The 23,850-nt window shown below is 50.1% G+C and overlaps 1 protein-coding gene across 1 annotated transcript in view; it reads left to right on the forward strand.

Moving 5' to 3' along the window:
• The window catches only part of ZHX2 (zinc fingers and homeoboxes 2), a 143,546-nt gene extending 120,277 nt beyond the window's left edge, over positions 1-23,269 (forward strand). The window contains exons 3-4 of the mRNA XM_066379423.1: positions 6,925-9,692; positions 22,004-23,269. Of these exons, the coding sequence (XP_066235520.1) occupies positions 7,164-9,692; positions 22,004-22,030 (2,556 nt within the window). The 5' untranslated portion in view covers positions 6,925-7,163 and the 3' untranslated portion in view covers positions 22,031-23,269. The remainder of the gene's footprint in view (positions 1-6,924; positions 9,693-22,003) is intronic.
• Positions 23,270-23,850: the final 581 nt, after the last annotated feature.

The raw sequence follows: 23,850 nt of genomic DNA on the forward strand, positions 1-23,850 counted from the left end.
CAGCAGCCCTTTGACGGGGCCCCGTTTTTATCCCCACGTGGCCATGTAGAAGCCGAGCTTTGGGAAGACTGATGTACGGCGTCCAGGCTCGCGCACCGAGGAGTGGAGGGAGGCGCCAGGCTGGCAGGCCAGCCCTTCCCCTCGGGAGCCTGCGTTCTCCGTCACTGCCACAGGGGGCAGCAGTCGGAATACTGTGCAGGCCATGGCGGGATTGAGCAGCTTTGGAAAGTCCAGTCTGGCTTTTCACGTCCGTTTTGCTTCGTTTTCTTCTTTAGGGAAATGGCCAGCCTGGAGTGTTTGTAACCCAGCGGGCAGGGGCAAGGAGATAAGAGCTGACGAGCGCCGGCTGGAGGCCAGCAGCGGGGTCCGCCTCTCGGTGGGGAGGCCGGTCACCGCCCCGGAGGAGGAGAGGAAAGACATGAGCGTGGAGATGAGGGAGAAGGTGACCTTTGTCTTAGGAGCAGGATCGGGTGACCTTGATCTTCGTAGCAAGATACAAGGTGGAATCTCTAACTAAAACAGAGAGGCAAAATGGGGAGAACTAAAATGTTGGCCCAGCTGCTGTAGAAATTTCTATGGACGTGAACAACAGAGCTCAGGGCAGCACGACTCAGGGGAGGTGAGCACCATGAATGTGCAGCCGGCTGTCCAGGGGCCGTCGGGGGAAACGGAGTGATGATCGCAGGGGAGAGTGAGGAGAAAGAGGGGGCAGAATGGCCCATCTGAACCTCACTTTGCCAAGTCCCTCCTCACTAATACCAGCTCACTAATCAGGGTCACCCTTTCAGGGAACCAGCAGGTGCCCGTGTTGAAGGTGCTCACAGAGCCCTATCTTGCAGGTGGAGACTCACCCCATTTTACAGCTGCAGAGACTGAGGCTGCAGAGAACGAGGGTGCCGCCTTTGGTGTTCCCCAGGCTGCAGGTGGGTTTGGGGCTTGTGAGGCAGGCATCCTGGCTGGGCCCGGACAAGGATGAACTCCTCCGTCAGTAAGTGGCAGAGCCAGGATTCAAACCAGGGAGGCCTGGCTCCAGCCTGTGCCCCTTCCACCGGACAGGTGGGCGCTCCCAGTGAGTGCTGAGGGGCAGCAGGGCCGCTGGGGGCCACGTCCTCTCCTACCGGCGCACCGGAAGAGTCCGAGCTTTGGACTCCACTGCGCCTGAGCAACTGAGTCAATTCTGGGCACCGGGATCATACGGGCCCGGGAAGGTCTGCCTTCTCAGACATACTGGCGTTCTCTGCCCCTGAGTACTACCCGATGGTGTTTCAGGGTACCGCTCCTAGGACACTAGCCTCTCTCAGTGCCCTGCGTCATCGCAATGCATGGTGACACTAATGTAGTGGGCCACACAGAACAGCCATGAACATCATTTCACCCACTAATTTTTTTTTTCGGCTGGAGGAGACCATGCAAGCTTTCTTCTACCTAATAAGAGAGTGTCTCCAGAGTAGCAACTTGAAAAAGACATTATAATTCAATTAAAATCTTACTCCTTTGAACACTCCCCAGAGGGGGAAAGTCACTTGGCATTTATGAAAAATCTAATTTATAGACTCAGTGTCAGGAAATGGAATTGTTAACAATAGAAGAAAACCTGTGAGTTACGGGGACCAAACAGCAGGTGTAGAGGTAGGAGTGTCTGGCTCCATCCTCCGCAGCAGCCCCTTGCACCTCTCTGAGCCTCGTTTCCTCACCTGTGAAATGGAGCACATAGACAGACACCTGTTGGTCTTGCGGAGATACTAAAGATTATGCCTGTAAACAGCATCTCGGTGCTGCATTTTCCTGCTTACACTTAACCAGATCAGCGAGCCCCTTCTTTAAAAAAAAAAGGCTGTCTGAGCACCTGACCAATAAAAGCTAAGTACAGACATAGATAACAGGAAATACAAATTCCTTTTTTTTCATTGATTTGAGAGAGAGAGAGATACCGATTTGTTGTTCCACTTATTTATGCATTCACTGGTTGATTCTTCATGTGCCCTGACTGGGGACCGAGCCCCCAACCTTGGCGTATTGGAACAATGCTCCCTCTCTCTGCGCTACCGGCCAGGGGAAAATATAACTTCTTTATAGCTCATTTCCCCCACCTCCAACCCCGCTGCTGTGGTCCCTGTCGTTTCTGAAGCTGACTCGTTATCCAGGGCCCGGCATCTCTGTCTGGTCTCTTCTGCCGTCATTCTGTGCAGTTCTCCCCATTTCTGCCTCGTCCCCTGACTTGTCCCGAGCACCAGAGCCCACTACTCCTCGCCCGCGGAACTCCTCCTGGAGTCCCTGCCCCGTTTCACCTTCAGTGTGGAATGCAGCGGGGACCACCTTCACGGCGCTGAGCTGACCTGGGCCCCCCAACGCTTCTGAATCGGGGGGAGCCAAGTGATGCCTTCTTGCCAAGGCCGCCAGACCCGGGTGCACACCAGTCACGTGGCTGTTCGTCAGAAACCCAGGCTCCTGGGCCTGCTCCTGGTGTTGGGGTTTAATAAGTCTGGACTGGGGCTCAGGAATGGGTATGGAACTACGCGCCCCAGATGGTCACTGGTGGTTCAGGGACCATATTGTAGGCTCACCTGCAAATTCAAGTCAGATTTAAAGCAGGCTGGGGGGAAAAACAGTAAAACTCAGGAATTAACTCAGGTTAATTAACACCAGTGACCTTTTGAAAGAAATTCCCATTTGACAGATGAGAACATCAGAGGCCAGGACGGAGACAGATGAGGAGAGAGCTGTGTAGCCAGGACCTTAGCGCAGACCCCAGGAACCCTGCACCCAAGTCCTTTCTCCACCCCAACTGCCACTGCCACATGCCCACCCATCAGAATTCCTTCTGGGATGGGGCAGCGTGAAGTGCTATGATTTTAAAACACAAAGGAACAATCACACAGATACACAATCATCCTGATGAACTAACGCGGAATCTGTTAACAGCTCTGTCAGAACACCCGGCCAACCTGGCTTTGATGTCTTGACAGGGTGCTTCCTTTGAAAGCTCCGAGCCAGCCCTGTCACTCCCTCTGACGGCCCCAGTGAAGGGCTCGGACATGAGCAGTGGCGTCCCTGAAGCCCGAGGGTGTGACTTCCTGAGAGCCGCTCGTGTGTTGCTGGGTGGTGGGTGTGACGCCCGCTTGCTCTGACCTCTGAGCCCCCAAGGCTGCAGACCCCCAGCCCTGGGGAACCTCTGAAGGCTGACTCGCCACCTCCCTGAGGACATCAAGAGCCAAAACATTTCCCTCGTCTGACCGCCTGGCTCTGGGGAAATCACGGTGCAAGGTCCCTGCCTTTGTGGAGTTTCTATTCTAGAACAGCACTGTCCCGTGAGATGTTTCTTGACACTAGAAAGGTCCTGCCCTGGCTAAAACAGCCGCCGCCGGCCGCATGGAGCTCTGGAGCATTTGCAGTGTGGCTAGTGTGACTGAGAATGTGGGGTTCTTTTTAAACTAATTAGCCATGTGTGGCTAGTGGCTGCCATATCGGGAGCACAGTTCTAGAAGGAGAGACAGACAACAAACGAGTCAGTAACTAACTCTCCTTTAACCACAGAATATATAAGTGAACTGTAAAAGTGCTATGCCAAAAGCAAAGCAGGGGAAGAAATACTGGGACTGGGCGAGGCATTATTTTAGACGGGCTGGTGGTCAGGAAAGGCCTCTTGGGGAGGGATGACTTTTAAATGGAGCCATGAAAACGAGGGGCCCGGTGGCGGGGGGGGGGGCGGGGGGACGCTCTGCAGAGGCCCTGGGATGGGCGTGAGACACCTGTTCCCGCAGCCGGAGGGCGATGAGCAGGGGGAGAGGGCGGCATGGACCGGACCGTGCCGGGGTTTGCAGGCTCTTGTGAGGGCATGGAGGTCACCCTGACAGGAAGCCGAGAGAGAGTTCATGGAGAAAGGTGATGTGAACTGATTCCCGTCCGGGAAGGAAGGAAGCAGAATGGTGAGAGGCTGTCCTCGGCTTCCAGGCGGGAGACGGTGGTGGCTTAGTCGAGGCAGGGGCGGTGGAAGTGACCTGATAGTAGATTTCTTTCAAAGACAGAGTCAACGGGATTGATGATGGATTAACTGTGTGGAGTGAGGCAGAGAGGTCTTGGCCCCAGGGAGCAATGGCGGGAATGACGCATTCTGGCAGCCACTGATGGAGGTGAAGAACTCTAGAGAGGGTGGCACGTGTTTGAGGGGAAATCGAGAGTCTGGTGTTCAGTGAGGACGTGGAAACTGAAGATGTCAATTGAGAGCAGTCATCAAACAGACGTGATCCCCCTCCGCCCTGCTCTGCCCATGTCCCGTCCTCACCAGGGCCCCGAGGGACTCTCACCCGCTGCAGACGAAAGTACCCACCATGCAAATGCCAGGGCTCCGGCCTTAGGGTGGCCGGGTTCCAGGTTCACAAGATAGGAATGCCCCTGTCCCGAGGTTCCTGGTCCACAAGATAGCAATGCCCCTGTCCCGCGTCCTGCTCAGGTTTGTCACCTGAGCCCCTAAGCAGATGGCTGTGGGCCCAGAGTTACAGCCAGTGGGAGGGGCAGGGGGTAACATACCATCTCCTCCATTCCGATCTCCCCGGGTATCAGTTATCCTTGTTTTAAAACACCTCTCCCTCCTCCTTCAGCCACAAAATGAAGGCACACAGCCCCTGCCGCCCCGCGTCAGCCCATGCATTTAGATGCTCAACTCGACCCAGACCATCAGTTCCCCGGGGTTTGGTTCTATGTACACAGTCTACCACCTAATAGACAAATTGTACCTGTACTCCCAAATTAGCATTTGTTTAATGCAATCCCATTCAAAGTTCTGTCCGATTTTGCAGATGATTCTGAATTAGGAGAATTGATCTGTATGAATCGGTGATCAAAGTAACCTAGAACTGTTTTGCAAAGGACGAGTGATAAGAAGGACCTCATTCTGCCAGAGAGTAAAACATGTTCTAATCTTCAAAAGAAAAAAAAATTAGAGAAGCATAATAGACTTAATAGCTAGGTAAGAAGCACGGAGTAGATACCCCAGAAACACCCTAGTGTATATAAGAATGTAATGAAATATGACGACAATTTCAAAAATTAGTGAGCAGAGAAAAGATAACATAATACAGGCTCATGAGATCGTCGGTAACTTTCAAGAAAATGGTTAGAAGTGTCTTACAGCTTAACTCAAGATAAATTCAATTCCAGACCAGCTAAGTGTAAAAAATAAAGCTGAAGCACTTTTAAGAGAACACAAAATAATATGGCTCAGCTATCAAGGCAGGGGATTACTTTCTATATATAAAATCATAATGAAAGAAGCCGCAAGAGAAAAAGATTGACAAATTCAGGACCTAAAAATTTTAAATTTTATCTGTAAAACCTGAAAACCACCCTATGAAAAACTAAAAGGTAGCCTGACCTGTGGTGGCGCAGTGGATAAAGCGTCGGCCTGGAACGCTGTGGTCGCCGGTTTGAAGCCCTGGGCTTGCCTGGTCAAGGCACATATGGGAGTTGATGCTTCCTGTTCCTCCTCCCCTTCTCTCTCTCTCTCCCCTCTCTAAAATGAATAAATAAAATCTTTATTAAAAAAAAAAAAAAGAAGCAATATGGAAATATTTTTTTAAAAAACTAATTAAAAGGTAAATGATAAGCTGGGAAAATTTTGCAATCAATAAAGTACTGACGGTCTGACCTGTGGTGGCACAGTGGATAAAGCGTCGACCTGGAAATGCTGAGGTCGCCGGTTCGAAACCCTGGGCTTGCCTGGTCAAGGCACGTATGGGAGTTGATGCTTCCAGCTCCTCCCCCCTTCTCTCTCTGTCTCTCTTCTCTCTCTCTCTCTCTGTCTCTCCCTTTCCTCTCTAAAATGAATAAATAAAAAATTTTTTAAAAAGTACTGACGTTCTTAATATAGAGAGCACTCTCGCAAATTAATAATAAAACTACTGAACATCACATTATAAAAAATGGCACAAGCAGACAAGTCACAGAGAAAAAATATAAATGGCAAGTCTTTGAAAACCTTGCCACCTTCTTAGCAATCAAGAAAAGGTACAAAAGCACATTAAACCAGTTTTAACCTATGTTATTGGCAAGCCTTTGTCATGGTAATAGCCCGTGTAGGTTGAGTGGTAAGCCGGGAGCTCTCATTCACTGCCAGGGAAAGGCCAATTACGGTGCAAAAACTCGGCCATCTGAGTCAAGAGAACTTAAAATGCTGATCCTCTTTGCCTCAGTGCTTCTATTTCTAAGCGTTCGATTGCAACATTGTTGAGAAGAGCCAAAAACTGGAAATAAAATGTCCAACAAAAGTTGAATGGCTGACTACACTCTGTATGGTATATCTCTACAATGTAGCTTCATGCAGCTATATTTAAGTCATTATTTTGTACCATATTTATAGAAATGGGGAACCTTTCAAATGAAATGAAGGAACTATACTATTAGGGTGATTTTCTTTCTCCCCTATAACTTCAATGCATTTTTCTAAATTACACATGGTGATTTTATTTTTATGGTAAGAAGCAAAAGTTCATCACTATTTTCTGATGCCCATATAACTGCCACGCGCCGGCCCCAGGGAAGTGTCTTGTTTCTAATGTACCAACATGAAGGCAGGTCAAGAGGCCAGCCAGAGCTCACCCCTCCCTCCGCCACCTCACCCACCGCTTCCGAAGATCTCAGTACCTTTGTTACTTTCCTGTATCCATTTGTCTCTAAACTTGAATGAGTGACCTGCATCCTCATCTGCTAGCTTTGGACCAGTTTCCACTTCCTGTCCCAGAGAAGGGAAGAGAGGAAGAACGCGACCTTTCCTTTTTCAGGGGTGCCCACTCTCACGCCATCTGTGCTTACCTGGGTGTTTGTTTCGGGTGCCAGTTAGGATGGGTCACGAGTGCAACTCCGGAAGGAAATGCTCGTCTCTTTTTTCTTGTGGGGAAACACTGACCTGTCTTTGTTCTTGTCCCACAGATACGATGCTGCTTCTGGTGTTTCACTGCTGGAGCAGTTACAATTTTCTGTGCTGAGATCATTCTGGAAACTCAAACACAAGACTTCAGCATTGAAGGGAAGCCAAAGTCATTGGAGGGGGGGGGGATAAAGCCAAGAGCCTTTCTTTGACCTTATTTGTTCCAAAAATTCCACCGCCCCTTCCCTCCGTGCCCCCCCGGCCCCGGCCCCCAGCAAGCCGCCGCACACAGGCAGGCGGCATGGCGAGCAAGCGCAAGTCCACAACCCCGTGCATGGTCCGGACATCGCAAGTCCTGGAACAAGAGCTGCCCGAGGAAGGAGACAGGGCCAAAGAGAAAGGGGTGGGCACGCCACAGCCTGAAACGGCCAAGGACGGCTGGGCAGCGGAGCCCGAAAACTCTCCCAAAGAAAACGAAGTGCTAGAGGTGCGGGCGCCAGGGGAGAACCCGCCCAAGAAGCTGCAGGGCGGGTACGAGTGCAAGTACTGCCCCTACTCCACGCAGAACCTGAACGAGTTCACGGAGCACGTGGACATGCAGCACCCCAACGTGATCCTCAACCCCCTCTACGTGTGTGCCGAGTGTAACTTCACCACCAAAAAGTACGACTCCTTGTCCGACCACAACTCCAAGTTCCACCCCGGGGAGACCAACTTCAAGCTGAAGCTGATCAAGCGCAACAATCAAACGGTCCTAGAGCAGTCCATCGACGCCACCAACCACATCGTGTCCGTCATCCCCAGCGGCCCCGGAAGCGGCGACGGTGACCCGGGGATCCCGGTGAGTAAAACTCCCATCATGAAGCCAGGGAAACCAAAAACTGATGCCAAGAAGGTGCCCAAGAAGTCCGAGGAGGCCGCCCCCGAGAACCACGTGGAGGGGAGCGCCCGCCTGGTGACGGACGCAGCCGAGATCCTCTCGAGACTCGGGAGCGTGGAGCTGCTCCAGGAGTTGGGGCACGTCATGCCTTCTGTCCAGCTCCCACCAAATATCAACCTGGTCCCCAAGGTCCCCGTCCCGCTGAATACTACCAAATACAACTCTGCCTTGGACACGAACGCCACCATGATCAACTCCTTCAACAAGTTCCCTTACCCGACCCAGGCTGAGCTGTCCTGGCTGACAGCTGCTTCCAAACACCCCGAGGAGCACATCAGAATCTGGTTCGCCACCCAGCGCCTCAAGCACGGCATCAGCTGGTCCCCAGAGGAGGTGGAGGAGGCCCGGAAGAAGATGTTCAACGGCACCATCCAGACGGTGCCCCCGACCATCACTGTGCTGCCCACCCAGCTGGCCCCCGCCAAGATGCCGCAGCCCATTCTGCAGACAGCGCTGCCGTGCCAGATCCTCGGCCAGACCAGCCTGGTGCTGACTCAGGTGACCAGCGGCTCCACAACCGTCTCTTGCTCCCCGATCACACTGGCCGTGGCCGGAGTGACCAACCACGGCCAGAAGAGACCTTTAGTGACTCCCCAAGCTGCCCCCGAGCCCAAGCGTCCGCATGTCACTCAGGTGCCAGAGCCCCCGCCCAAGATGGCCAACCCTTCGCTGACCCCGGCCAGCGACCGCAAGAAGACGAAGGAGCAGATAGCGCACCTCAAGGCGAGCTTCCTCCAGAGCCAGTTCCCTGACGATGCCGAGGTCTACCGGCTCATCGAGGTGACCGGCCTCGCCAGGAGCGAGATCAAGAAGTGGTTCAGCGACCACCGGTATCGGTGTCAGCGGGGCATCGTCCACATCACCAGCGAATCCCTCGCCAAAGACCAGCTGGCCATCGCGGCCTCGCGACACGGCCGCACGTACCACGCCTACCCGGACTTCGCCCCGCAGAAGTTCAAGGAGAAAACGCAGGGGCAGGTCAAGATCCTGGAAGACAGCTTTCTGAGAAGCTCCTTTCCGACCCAGGCGGAGCTGGATCGGCTCAGGGTGGAGACCAAGCTGAGCAGGAGGGAGGTGGACTCGTGGTTCTCGGAGAGGCGGAAGCTTCGGGACAGCATGGAGCAGGCGGTCCTGGATTCCATGGGGGCCGGCAGGAAGGGCCTGGAGGCGGCGGCCCCCAACGGGGCTCTGTCCCGACTGGACCAGCTCTCCGGCGCCCAGCTGGTCGGCCCTCTGCCCAGCCCGGCGCCAGCAATCACCAAGAGTCAGGAGCAGGTGCACCTGCTGAGGAGCACGTTCGCGAGAACGCAGTGGCCGACGCCCCAGGAGTACGACCAGCTGGCCGCCAAGACCGGCCTGGTGCGGACCGAGATCGTGCGCTGGTTCAAGGAGAACAGAGGCTTGCTGAAGGCGGGCGCCCTGAGGTGGCTGGAGCAGGGCCAGCCGCTGCCCGCCGAGGACCACGGCCACGACCCGGCCAGGAGGGCCCCCACGGCCGTCGTCCTCGCCCAGAGCCCGAAGAACGGGGCCGAGGGGGGCCAGCCGTTCCACAGGGACCCCAAGAAGCTCCGCGAAGAGGACTTGGAGAAGCTGGTGCCCAGGGTGAAAGTGGGCGGCCAGCCGGCCAGAGAGGGCTTGCCCTTGCCGGCCAAGCCCCCGGAGGCCGCCTCGGACAGGGACAGGTCGGAGGGCCGCAGCGGCAGGGCTGACCACGGCGGCGACGAGAACGAGGAGTCGGGCGTTGTGGACTGGGTGGAAGTGACGGTCGGAGAGGAGGACGCCGCCTCGGACCGGTCGGACAGCTGGAGTCAGGCCGCCGCGGAAGGCACCGCCGAGCTGGCCGACTCGGACTCTGACAGCGTCCCCGCCGAGAGGGCCAAGCCCAAGCAGGTAATGCCGCCCGTTTCTCCCGGGCAACGAGGGCAGGGTGCTGGGTTCTTTCCTCGTGTTGCCTAAGTCAGTAGAGTTAGTTGGTCGGGTACAGAGACATTGACAAAAATGATGAGCCTTTTTTTTTTCAAAGGAAGAAAAATTGGAACTGGTAGATTTTGTGTCCTTAGCTGAAACGCTGTTGCCAGTGGGTGACAGCCCTGTGGCCGGTGGTGGGCCACACGTTTTCGGGCCTGTCCGTTCTAAAGTCTAGTTGTAGTTGTAACTGCCTGTTCTGTTTTCACTGCTGTTGAGAAAAGAGAAAACATGGAAAGGATATGTCTTTTCCTTTTCCTTTCTTCTTTTCCTTTTTTATTTTATTTATTTATTTTTTAAAGAGGAAGTATCTAAGAGTACTAGCTAGATTGAGAGTCATTTCTATTAACCTGAGAGGTTTGGGCATTTATTCGCCTTGCCATGGCGAACAGACGGAAGGTGCCCTGTGTGTCTCATTAAGAAACTGCTCCTAGCTCTGCTGATTGGGTCCCCAGCACCCTTTCTATCTGGAAGAGACTGGTGTAAATTAGGCCTGTGGAGCCACAAAGGCCTGGGAAGGGAGGTTACCATGGTTACTAATGGCCATGCCATCCACATAATGGGACATGCCACCCAAGCCCTTAGTACTTGGGCTTCACAAGAGGTCCATGCAAATCAAGGGCTGAAGCACAGCAGCTTGCTTGGTGGTGAGCTTAGAAAAGGGGGTCAGAGGTGGGGGTGCAGGTGCAGGTGGTCGGGAGAAGCATGCAGAAGGGAAAGGTCCACCTTGGCCAAAGCCCAGGTATTCCAAGGGCTACTTGGAACCGGGAGGAAGATTGACAATTTACAATCCGCCCAGGTTGGCTCCTCTGCAGGTCACTCAAAAGGCAACAGAAGCACCCCTCCCCCACCCGTATCATCTTAAAGAATAGTAAAATAAAGTAGGGACTTCCAGAATGGTGGATAAGGTCCCAAAGGAAGCCCTGGAAATTACCATGCCTCTTTAATTAATGACTTTGGACAACTTTGGCTGGCCATGTCACTCATCCATTCGTTTACTCAGTAATAACATGAGGCACCTGGCAAAAAAATTAGGTCTCCTAGAAACCTTGTTTTAGCCAGCTGCATCAGCGATGAAAAGCGCAATTTAATGAGCAGCCAATCACAGATTGCCATCAGGTCTTCCTCCTCCAACCTTTCAGGAGGAGGTGGTAATGGGTTGTGGGTGAGAATGCAGCCGGAGGGGAGGGGGCGTGGCAGGAAGAGGACTAAAGAGGACTCCTTAAGTCACCAACAGCACCCACTACCCACCTCCGTCTAGCAACCTTGGTTCCCTCCTTCCTCCGGCCACTGTCTTGCAAAACCGTACCAGTCCAGTTCGTATCTCCCTTGTTGAAACAAACATTTTTGTCCAATCAGAATCTTCCTAAAAGCTCCTAGCTTTCCCTGTCTTCTGTCCTTGACCTTCTCTGACACCTAAGTCTATACGATTGCTTTAGACAGTAGAGTTCGGTTCAATTGGACAGATGCATCCTGAACAGCTGCTGCGTACCCGTCACTGTGCAAGGCACTGGAGATAATAACGTGACGAAGAACACAGATGACAGAGCCCTGGTTCACGGGGAGCTCATCAGGCCGAGGAGAGAGGAGACTGGCCTCCCCTTTACTAGCCAGGGCGATCATGGTTTGATGGAGACGCGAACAGTTATGTGTGGGAGTGTGCAGGAGGGGCACCCAGGCTGGGGTCAGGGAAGGCTTCCTGGAGGAAGAAACATCTGCCTCAGGGGCTAGCTGATGGGAAGGAGTTAGCCAAGTACACAGACAAGGAAAAAAGGGTAGTTCAAGGAGAAGGAACAGACAAGGCAAAGGTTCACAGACTAGAAACAGAATGGTGCAGTTGAAACACCAAAAGAGGTTTGGCATAGACTGAAAGTCGAGTTTGGGGATTCAGTTAACGACCAGGAAGGCAAACTGAAAGAAAAACCGATGGTCCATAGCTGGCAAAAGCTATTCTGATCTAACTGTATTTGCTGAGTGTGAGTATAAAGAGGTGAAGTGCCCCTGTATATCAGAGTGAGCTTGGGGGGTGCTTCCAGATGCCCATCACTGAGTGGGAAGTTGTCTGGCGGCGGCAGCTACCCAGAGGTGCCTGTGTTATAAAGTATGTTACTTTAATCCGCAGGTTACATAGAGACACCAAGGTAGGATACAGAAGAAATATTAGGAGATTTATTAATAAGCCAGCTACATATGACTTACACGGGGTATAGCTAACCCAAATCGTGCAGCCTTGATTATAGTCCTGAGGTTGGTTATATAGACATGATCACATACTGGTTGGGGGGGAAGGAAGGGGGAGCATGATACAAAAGTCATTTATTGATAAGCTTTCAACATTTATCTATAGGATCTATTAAAAGGAAAAACATTCCTACACATTAAGACTACAAGATAACACAGTAGTGATAAATGTTTTACATACCCAACACAGTAGTGGTAAATGTTGTTTTACATATCAAAGACATTCCCAAACCTTCCAGAGTTTATTTACATTTATCCTTGTTACCACAACAGTGAAAAGCTTTAGCTTAGGATAAGGAGAGAAGCTAAATGATGAAATTACCTTTGCTAAAAAGTGTTGCTTTAGTTTACAAGTTTTATACATATAAAGAATTTCAAAAGGGATGATTATTAGAAAGCATATAAAATGTTACAGAATGCAGGTTTTTCAAGCAAGGGGAGTGGGCTCGTGATCCCTTTGTCTAGAGGTATAGGTCACTCTCAGGACTCCAGGAGAGGAGGAAGAGTTAGAATCAGTGTAGGAATTCTTAATTAAAATATGTAAACATTGTCTCCTAAAAGTTCTTAAGGAAGTGGAAGAGGAAGTTTTCAGATAACTTTTATCTTCTTTGCTGTTTAGCAAGTGGCCCTAGTCTTTCCAGAGAACTATAGTTAAACTATGATTAGTTACTAACTTTTGCCTCTTTAATCTCTTTCTCTGGGTATTTTTCTTTTCAGAAAGGAGGGTTAAGGGGGCCTGACTCTTCCTTTTAAAATACTAATGTTAACAATTTTTGCAATTCTTTGGCACCTTATCACACCTGCAGCCACCTGTCCCCATCCCTTCTCTCCCAAGCTACCACCACCTACTATTGAAAACGCCCCCCCCGTGTCAGATGCCACTAGGCCTGACCCCCACCTGAGGCTCAAGGAAGGCAGAAGACGAAGCAAGCTAAACCATGAAGAAAAACTTTGGAGAGAATGGGAAGAGGGATGGAAGGGTGGAGCGGGGCCTCCTGGGTAGCAGAGGCTGAGCGAGGTGCTCTGGCCACGGATGGTCTTATTCAATTCCCTTGGTGACCCTGAGAGATAAGTTCTCTATATTTTTATAAGCCTAGAAACTAAGACTCAGAAACCGAGGACCGTTCCCCCACCCCCCACCCCAGCCAGCACTTTGGTTTCACTCCAGAGCCTCACACTTTCCGCTGTCATCTCCACCTCCTTCTTCCTGACACATGCTCCCCATTTCTGGTTGAAGCCCCAGTGGCAGGGGGGGGGAGGAATTCCGAGGGTTTTTGGCGCTGACTCTTGAATTAACATTAAATAACTCGGAGATGTAAGAACTAGCTGTCTCCCAAAGAACCAGAAACACCCCGGAACCCTTTTGTATGTTTACATACAGCAAATGCCAGTAGGGTGCACTGTAAAATATTCCTAAGCATGGTGCTCAGATCCACTCGACACCAGGTGCCGTCTGTTACCCGTGTTGGCTCCCTGGTATCTTGGAGATGCTATCGCATTCAGGAAGGGGCTACAGTCAGCCCTGGTGGTGGCGTCCTGAACTTTCTAACTTAGAGAGGAGAAAACGACTTTCCAAATTTCTTCACAGCTTTTATGAACTGAACACATGGGTTCTTTTTTTTTTTAATTTATTTTAGAGAGGAGAGACAGACAGACAGACAGACAGAAAGGAGGAACAGGAAGCATCAACTCCCATATGTGCCTTGACCAGGCAAGCCCAGGGTTTTGAACCGGTGACCTCAGTGTTTCCAGGTCGACACTTTATCCACTGCGCCACCACAGGTCTGGCAGTTCTTTGAAATTTATAAACCTTCAGTGATGCCTTTATTTGAATACATCTTTATTTAGGAAGCAGCAGTTGAGCTCAGTTTTTCCACATATGATAATGCTGAAAATAATGTATGGTTTCAACTTCATAAAAGGTGTTATGTGCTGCACATAGGTGAGAGACAGGGAACTCGGGTGAGCAGCTGAGAGCTGACTCTTGGTGGGGGTGGGGTTCTTCTACAGGAGTTAGGTGTCCCCCCTGACCAGTTCCTCTGACTGCTGCTGCTCCTCTTTGCAAGGTTCATGTTAGTGTTTGACTTAGTCCAAGTTCAGCTCGGCCCTGAAGCTAGACATAGAGATAAGGACTCCTTCCCAAGCCTTGAATTGTGCTGTCTCAATTTAGTCTCTGGGTCCAAACCATTACCGAGCCACCCATTGAGAGATCTGCCCTGATGGTTGGTCAGATGGGATGTTCCAACAGGACTACTCCTAAGTTTCTAATTGTTCGCATATGCTCGTGCTCAGCATGCTTCTAAGCATGTCTGTTAAGTCATTTGAACCTCAAGGCAATGCTAGGAGCTAGGCACGGCCCATTTCACAGAGGGCAAAACTGAGGCTCAGCCAGGTTTGCCCAGGGTTCCTCAGCCAGCAGCTGGTGGAGGCTGGCGGCCATCCTCTCATCGGTCAGGCTAGTGCCTGCCCCAGCCACCGTGGACCACTGCCTCTCCCACAGTGACACCACCACCACCACCCAGCAAACCAGTGGAACGTGGTCATTTCTTCATTCTGTGTGGGAGTGGAGATGAATACACAACCAGCCCTTCTATGCTACCTCCTGATTTCTGACAATTCCCATCTCCTGATAATTAGGGATGGCTTTGAGGAAGAGACAAATTTTGTGAAATGTCAGGGGGGAAAAATATTTTTCATAGTTCAGCTTGCTTAAAATGCTCAAGGCTGCCAAGTATTGTATCCTGGCTACGATTCAGGATCCGGGATATGTATGCAGCCACAGTCTGTTTGGATCAGCTGTCCAAATCCAGATATTCGAATGGATGGATGCATGGATGGATAAAAATGTTCTAATTGTCTGTTTCCCTGCCTCTCCTCCACAGACCCTTGAAGGCAGGGACCACAGTCCATTAATTTCTGAATCCCCAGTGCCTGACTCAGAGCAGATGCTCAGTAACAGTTTATTGAACCAACCTAAGAATTAACAAAGATGGTTAGCTTTCAGTTATCCATCTTTCCGCTTCTCGTTTTTCCCATCACTCGTTGGCCCCATTAGATGACAGCAGTCAGAGGAGAGGAGTTGGGAACAGTTCGCCTTCCATGGGTCTGAGCAGCTTGAGGAAAAGGTCCATGGGAGACTGGGTCACTGGATATTTACTGGGCGATGCTTCTCGGGGACTGCACAGTAGTAGCCTCACTGCCCTGGTACCCATTGGAGAGTTGACAGATATCACTTCCGTCTGCTTGATGCGGCAGCTTCTCACACCAGGAACCCTCACTGTGCTCTGGGCAGCTGTAGTGACTCTGGAATCCTGAGACCTAAGCCCCTCATTGTTCAGAGGAAGGATGGGGGGGGCAAGGAGAGAAGGAACTGGTCCAGCCACAGGACATTCGTGATAAGTGGCTTGGCTCGCTCATCCAGCAAGTGTTTACGGACTGCCTGCAGAGCGCCAGACGCCCGGAGGCAGGGTGCCAGCGTGCCCACCCCCCACCCGCACAGAGCCCCTGCTCCAATGGGAAATGAAGAGTTCATCACTCTTTAATCAAACAAAAAGTTACTAACTACCCTCTCTGTCAAATGTTTGGAAGGAAACATTCATGGTGCTGGAAAAATATAGAATAGGGGAATTTGACCTGATTTAAGGGGTCAGGGAAGACTTCTCTAAACAGGTCATAGATGACCTGAAATCTAAAAGGTTAAGTAGAAGTTGGCTGGAAGAAGGAAGGGGCCGAGCATTTTCAGGCAGAAGGAACATCATAAGCAAAGGCCCTAAGGCCACAGGGAACTTAACACACCAGGAGATCTTTGTGGTTGTGACTTGCCCAGGTTCCCACCTTCACAGAAGTGCAGGAACAATAGCTAATGTTAGGTAGACTCATACAGGATCAAATTTTCTCTTGAAACTCCTCTAACTCACCAACAAAGAAAACTGGATGCCATTCTGCGTGTACGATCCTATAGAGAAAGTTCAAGACCCTGTGGGATACTCAAGAAAGGAGCAAAAGGAAAGCCAGAGCCTCCCTAGACGGCTGCGGGAAAGAGCTTCTGTCCCATGTGCCCCAGCTGACCCTGCGGGAAAGAGCTTCTGTCCCATGTGCCCCAGCTGACCCAGGCCTGGTGCAGGCGATTTGGGGTGGTACGGACTTTTCCCTGTCTGCAGGGAAATTGCTTAATCCCTCTCCGTGCCATCATATTTTCCTTATCTCAACTCTAATTAAATTCAGACCACCCCCCCCTTTATGAGAGGCAGCCTGACTCAGAAGTACCATTGAGAGATAATAAATCGCTATCATGTGCTTGTTTTCCTTTCTCATGGAATACAGTGTTATTCTCTCCTGATTGGAAGGGCTTTGGGAAATCCCTGTGGGGAAAATGAAAGAGAAAGGGAACAGAATGCTCTCATGTGGGGAAAGAATTCTAATTGTTTCATGTTTCCCCAACAGGTCAAGTAATAGAGAAGTAGATCTCACTACAGAATTAGTTACTTTTTGACATCCCAAGTTGTCCCCGAGACAGAAGGGATGGCTGTGGGGGACAGTGGGTTCCCGGATGTCCTGGGCAGTGTTCAGGGAGAGGCTGGACATCCACTTGGCAGAAATGTCTGAATAGTGGCCATAAGGAAATTGGCTCGATGACCTTACAGTTTCCTCCCAAAGCTGAGTGAGACCTGCTGCTCTAAAGTCAGGTGACTCATTAGGTCGCTGGCTTTCTCCATGGGGAATTTCTGTGGCCAATAGGTATGAGCCCGGGTAGAAACCCAGGAGATTAGCAAGAGGCCACATAGTCAAAATCGCTGTGATAGTCTTAAAATAAAACAAAAAACTGAAACATGAACCTATCCTGAGTAGGCCAGACCCAGTGCAGGGAGAGCGTGGAAGGGGTCAGCAGTGACACCAAACAAAGGGAACCCATGGCATGGGGGACAAGGCCATTTGGGAGGTGGCCGGCAAGCTGGGATTTGCTGTCCAGAGAAGGCGATAGGGCCCCGACACGGAGCCAGCCGGCGGCGCTGCCCGATGCCCTGCCCAGACTCCCGGTGAGAGTGCCGCCCACCCACAGCCCGAGTCCTGCCCAGGCCACACCCCCTGTGACAGGCCGAGGGAGGATCCTGTCCAGCCAGGCCAAGGAGGTTTCCTCGGACATCTCGGATCTCTAGGCCACACCCCCTGTGACGGGCCTAGGGAGGATCCCGTCCAGCCAGGCCAAGGAGGTTTCCTCGGACATCGCGCATCTCTGCAAACCCCCCCAAAAAAGTATCCCCCTTTCTCCAAGTCACCCTTTGGTTTTGCAGTCTGTTTTTTCTTTATTATTTTCTGTTTATTCTTTATTAATTACACTGGGAAACAAAATTTTTGTTGCATCCACAAAAACACTTGTTCTTACCTAATTCAAGTGTGCTGATCTCAAATCTGACGTTAGTTTTTCTCTGTAAGCCACAGGTTTTTTGCAATTCAAGATTTTAGGTTTTCATCTTATTGTAAAATTTTCAACATTTAGTTTAACAATGGAGTAGAATGTCTTCTTGGGCATCATCTTTGTGAAAATATAATAATTTATATAATGCAGTAAATACACTAATACACTAAAAGATATGATTGCATCAAAATTTGTCTACAATTTTGAAATAGAACATATTAAAATACTTATTTTAATCATAAAATTTGCACTAAACTTATTTAAATTCTATTCAGGCAAAAATTTGCATTTGTAGCTCTTGCGTTTGTGTACTTGTTGAGGACAATCTTGTTTGATGCTCCAGCAGTAGTCTGCTCATCACTAACAGCTCCAAGATTTTCGGGAAACTTATCAAGGTGACTGTTCAGGAAGTGAATCTTAACGCTCATGTTACATCCAATGTCGTGGAAAGCCAACAGCATCCTTTGAACCAGAAGTTCATAGTTTTCTGCTTTTTTGTTGCCAAGGAAGTTCTTTGTAACTGCCACAAAAGACTGCCATGCTGCTTTCTCCTCCTTATTCATCTTCCTGGCAAATTCTTTGCCACGTACGAGGGTTCAAATTTGAGCTCCATCGAATACACCTGCTTTTATCTTCTCGAAAGACAAGGCAGGAAAAGCAGAAATAATATGTTGAAAGAATTCACTTTCTCTATTCAAAGCCTGAACAAACTGCTTCATTAAGCCAAGTTTGATGTGAAGTGGGGGAACATGATCCTGTCTCAATTAACTACAGGTTCATTCACAATATTCTGCATCCCTACTTCCAGAGTTTCACGTTTCAGCCACTCCTTCTGTGTCCAGTGTTTCTCCTGAGCTCGGCTGTCCCACAAACACAGAAAGCAAGGATACTTCGTGAAACCTCTGTTGTCCTAGCAGGAAATTTACCATTTTAAGATCCACACAAATGATCCAGTTATGCTCATACTTCAGAAAGTCAAGGACAATTTTTATGTCATTCTTACTAAGTCATTCAATTCGGGTTGGCTAAACTGCTGAGGGGTTAATGACTGCTTGGCATCAGAAGAAGACCTTTCAAATTCTACAACCATTTCCTCATGCATCTTATCAAAAATGCACTTGATCACCATGTTCACTTTCTTCATCCTTAGAAGAAATAAAACCATTGAAAACTGGAACCAGGAGTATCTTAGAGTGTGGGATAGGTCGTATTGCTGAAGGAATATTAGGATATGTGATCATATGCCGTTTTTTCTTGCCAATGCCCTTTGTATAGATAAGACAGAAGTAACAGTCACTGCTGTGGTCCTGAGGTTCACGCCAAACCATGGGGATACCAAAAGGCATTCCTTTGCATTTTCCTTTTGTCCAGTTATGAAGTATTTCCTCACAATTATGACACACAAGATGAGGAGCCCAATTCTTGTCTTGATCACCAAGGGGAACTTGAAAATAGGCAATATATGCACATGTCACAAATGATGAAATATTGTGCCTTTGATGTTGACGTGTGTAACAGCCACATATATAACAGAAGGTGTCAGGACTATTCTTACATTTACGCATACTCGAAGAAGCCATGATTCGATCTTAAGACAAAATAAGAGGGTGTTTTTATCAGATAATAATTTTTTACATTTAAAAACAACTACAATTATGTAAAAGTGATGTTTGTAAAACATTAATTGCCTTGTGGTTATGTTTGATCCAAGAGTCGTTGCTCTTTTACTCCAGTTTAAAAAACCAATGCATGCCATTAACTGTAACAAAAAGAAATTAAAATTGCATAAAAACTAGAGCATGCACCAAAAAACAGATTTCAGATTTGGAGTCAGCGATGTAGAAATATATAGAAACAGTCCTAAAATCTCATGCAACAGAAAATGAAAAAGAAATTGTTCCCCAGTTTTATTTATTTAATTTATGAATTAAAAGGGCCTTGTTCAGGCCCTGGCCAGTTGGCTCAGCAGTAGAGCGTCGGCCTGGCATGCGGGGGACCCGGGTTCGATTCCCGGCCAGGGCACATAGGAGAAGCGCCCATTTGCTTCTCCACACCCCCCCTCCACCCCCCCCTCCTTCCTCTCTGCCTCTCTCTTCCCCTCCCGCAGCCAAGGCTCCATTGGAGCAAAGATGGCCCGGGCGCTGGGGATGGCTTCTTGGCCTCTGCCCCAGGCGCTAGAGTGGCTCTGATCTCGGCAGAGCGACGCCCCGGAGGGGCAGAGCATCGCCCCCTGGTGGGCAGAGCATCGCCCCTGGTGGGCAGAGCATCGCCCCTGGTGGGCGTGCCGGGTGGATCCCGGTCGGGCGCATGCGGGAGTCTGTCTGACTGTCTCTCCCCGTTTCCAGCTTCAGAAAAATACAAAAAAAAAAAGGGGGCCTTGTTCAGCAATTTTTCTTTATTAATGCATAGGGTTGGAGGACTATGCATGTTCACGTCCATAGAAATTACACAGGGAATCAGAAAAACACATGGCCGGATGGAGAAACGCCTTAATATTGAGGTTTAGCTTTTAAAAAAAGTGAGAGATTTTACCAAACACTTGAAGACACAGGGTTCAGTTTCATTTATGAAAATGTGTATGGTCTCACACACACATGCGTACGCAGACAAACATGCATGTGCATGCACGCACACACACGAGTTTGCTTACAGCTAAGGCCCCGATATACCCCTGGCCTCCCTCGAGGGAAAATGAAGCAATATTTCTGGAGCGCCCGCCTGCCATGCCCGGTGCGTCTGTAAGCCTCCCAGCAGCCCGTTGGGTATGAATTATGGGAGGGAGGCCAGGGCACTTCACTGACCTCTGCACACAGCTAGGAGGTGGGCAGAGCCTAAATCCAGCTTTCTGGCTGGAGGGAGGGAGAACAGTAGCTGTCCACCCCCCACCCCCAGGCCTTACTTCCTGGAGCCTTGAGAACTAACTGTTCAGGGGGACATCGAACCAGGGGCAGTCTCGTTCCCCAAGGCGCTGAAAGACCCTGCTTGCTGGGGAAGGGCCTGTTCCTTGGGGACACAGGAGGAGGTTGGCTCTGCTCCTGTACCTGCCCAGGGGGACGCGTGGCTTTGCACAGGACCGCCAGCCCCTGACTTTAAAGCAGATATGTAGCACGGTGGCCCCACACAGAGAGAGGCTGAGTGTGCAGGGCATGGGTTGGGTGTGAGGACGAGCATGTAACTGGTCTGGCCAAGATGGACTCTAAGGTACTGAAGATTAAGACTTCAACAGTCTTTTTTTTTTTTTTTTTTTTGGTAGGGACGCACAGTTCAATTCATAACAGGGTCCTGGAACTATTTCCATCACTTCGGAGTATCTAAGAGTCAAACATTTCCCTGTTCTGACTTTTAATAAATACTGTTCATTTGTTAAGAGCGCCGGCTCTGGAGATGGCCCGGCTTTGAATCCTGGCCCTGCCATTTACTAACTGTGCAATTTAGGGCAAGTTATTTAGCCTCTGTGCTCAGTTTCCTCACCTGAAAAATGGGAATATTAATAATACCAACAAGGCCCTGGCCGGTTGGCTCAGTGGTAGAGCGTCGGCCTGGCGTGCAGAAGTCCCGGGTTCGATTCCCGGCCAGGGCACGCAGGAGAAGTGCCCATCTGCTTCTCCACCCCTCCCCCTCTCCTTCCTCTCTGTCTCTCTCTTCCCCTCCCGCAGCCAAGGCTCCATTGGAGCAAAGTTGGCCCGTGCGCTGATGATGGCTCTATAGCCTCTGCCTCAGGCACTAGAATGGCTCTGGTTGCAACAGAGCAACGCCCCAGATGGGCAGAGCATCGCCCCCTGGTGGGCATGCCGGGTGGATCCCAGTCGGGCGCATGCGCGAGTCTGACTGCTTCCCCGTTTCCAACTTCAGAAAAATACAAAAATAATAATAATACCAACAACACCACTGAGGGTTGATAGAAACATTAAACCAAAAATACACTTGAAATGGTCCATCTTATCATGGTTACTATTACCATATATATCCTACCATATTTGGGAAAACTCCATCTAACAAAAACAATGAAAGCACATACAAGACTTACTGTGTCCTAGGCCCTAGTCCAAATGCTGGTGCCTGTCCCTACCTAGTTAATCACAACAGCTCAATAAGATGGGTGCTATTATCATTGACGGTTTACAGAAGCAAAAACGTCCCTCCCGGCCAGAACAAGCCGCATGTGTTCAGCGTCCAGGCCAGTAAGTGGGAAAGGTCAGGACCAGAATCCCAACTTGTCTGATTCCGGAGTCTTTTAGGAGCCCCTGTGACCGGCTGCCTCCACAGGAACAATAAAGGAGTCTGGCGGTGATGAAAAGAAATCACAAGTCACCTCCTTCATTTTCCGGGAAAGCCATCCTGTGTTCCAAAATCTGATTCTGGAGGCACTTGCCAAGATCGTGCTCAGGAAACACTTCAAAACAGGCCCCAAGCTTGAAGGGCTTTGCCTCTGCTCTGGTCTGCGCCTTGCCCCCTCCCCTGCCCCACCCCTGCCCCATGGCTTTGGAAAGAGTTGTTCCTGGGGAGCCAGCGAGAGGCAACCCCTGCCGCCCTCCATCTCCCTGACGTCTCCTCTCTCTGGTTTTGTGCCCTCTTCTAGGGAAGTCGGTCAGAACGGCAGTGCTGATGAAGGGGCCGCTCCATCTCGGAAGAAAGAAGAGAACTTCCCTCCCAGGCCCGCGATGGGCCACCGGGTCAGAGACTCCGAGCGGAACCGCTCCGCGGGCCTGTCCCCTGCGGGGCCCAAACACCCAGCGACTTTCACAGGCGCCGCCCAGGGGACCGGTGGGGATTGTTCTTCGTGCCAAAGTCCTACTACTGCGTTTTCAATGGGTCCTTGTAAATAGTTTGCTCCTCTGCCCGGCCCTCTGCCTCTTCCTCTACTGGAACCAATTTGTACAATGTGGGGATTTTGCTACCTTTTTAATCGAGGGCAATCTCATCTCCAGCACTGCCACCATCCGAAGGCTTTCTTTCCCGGAGGGGTGGGCTGATCACGCGTGCTTTCTGTTTCGGTTTTTTTTCTTTCTTTCTTCCTTTTTTATTGTTATTTTATTAATTTGGGGGAGGGGGTCATGTTAGCATTAGTGCCATTATTAGCTACTGGATTTTAGGTAGGGAGAGTTCATTTTGAAAAGTAGTTTGAAATCGGGGAGATTTCTTGGGAAGAAGGCATCAGTCTCAGGTTGGAGAGAATTCACTGACGGCAGATATTCCACATCAAATCCACGCCCACCTCTCGCCCCAGCAGCCTGCCGGGTGCCCCCTGTAGCCGCGCACAAGGCTTTCTGGCCGGCCTTTTGCAGGGCTGTCTTCTCACTGGCCTGGCCTCTCAGTCAGACCTTGGGCCCAACCAGCCCCAGGAGACTGGGGAACAGGTGGCTGACCTTTTTTAGATACCCACAGAAAGGGCTCCCACGGTCATTAGCATTGTTGTTACTTTTATGAAATCAAAACAGATCTTCCCATCTAGATAGTACAGAGATGAACTGCTTTGGTTTTCGTTTCTCTTCCTAACTGCCTTTTTTTTTTCAGTGTGGTATTTGACAAGATTTCCATCTTGAAGCCTCACCATGAGTTGACTTTTTTTGTTGATGTGTTTGTTTTGGGCCAATTTTAGATTCCTGAGTGCACTTTTTGCCCCCTCCGCAGTTAGTCCTAACTTTAAAGAAGAAGAACCAAGAAATGTATCTGGTGTAAATGTTGCAATATGAATAGTGTTTGCAAACCCACCCCGCCCCTCCATTTGAGTACACGGCACAAACAAAATGCTAGGGGGGTTGGAAAAAAAAGAAACAATTTTTCTAACTTGTTGCTCATTTGTTGTAACTCAATAAAGCAGAGACTAAACATTTTTATAACCTTTTCCTCTGCCCTTGGTTCCTCATTTCTATCTGGCTCCCAGGACATGGTCAGAGGGTTCCAACCCTCCACCTCCTGTTTCAAAGCCGTCCTGACCATAGTTGTCATTTTCCATCTTGGGGAGGTTGGACATCACAAGTCGGAAGTTTAAAAACATGGTCAATGTTGATGTGCGAATCACTGTCATATCTTTTTGGCACAAAATAAGTTAAGCGACAAGCCCTCACTTCTCCACAGTCTTTACAAATAGATTCATAGCATAGTACAGAGTGGGAGTGAGACCCGCGAGCCACGCCCAGCCCACTGCTTACTCTCAGGTGGCCTCAGGTAAGTCACTTCCGTCCCCAGGCTGCTGGTGGCTGGGGACTACCTTCTCTCCAAGAAGGCCAGCTTTTGTGTCTCTGCTCGGGTGAGCTGTAAAGAGCTGCCGCGGACCAGCGCGGCTCCTAATTCTGGGTTTTAAGTGAGAACAGTGCAGAATTAAGAAAACAGACTTATTAAGAAAAAAGGATGGGTTCAGGAGGACTCTTCAATGCTGATGGTAATATCTGAGTGCCCCATAGCCCCAGTTTGCTTGGTTATATA

The sequence above is a fragment of the Saccopteryx leptura genome, chromosome 3 (genome assembly GCF_036850995.1).
Source record: "Saccopteryx leptura isolate mSacLep1 chromosome 3, mSacLep1_pri_phased_curated, whole genome shotgun sequence".
NCBI lineage: Eukaryota > Metazoa > Chordata > Mammalia > Chiroptera > Emballonuridae > Saccopteryx > Saccopteryx leptura.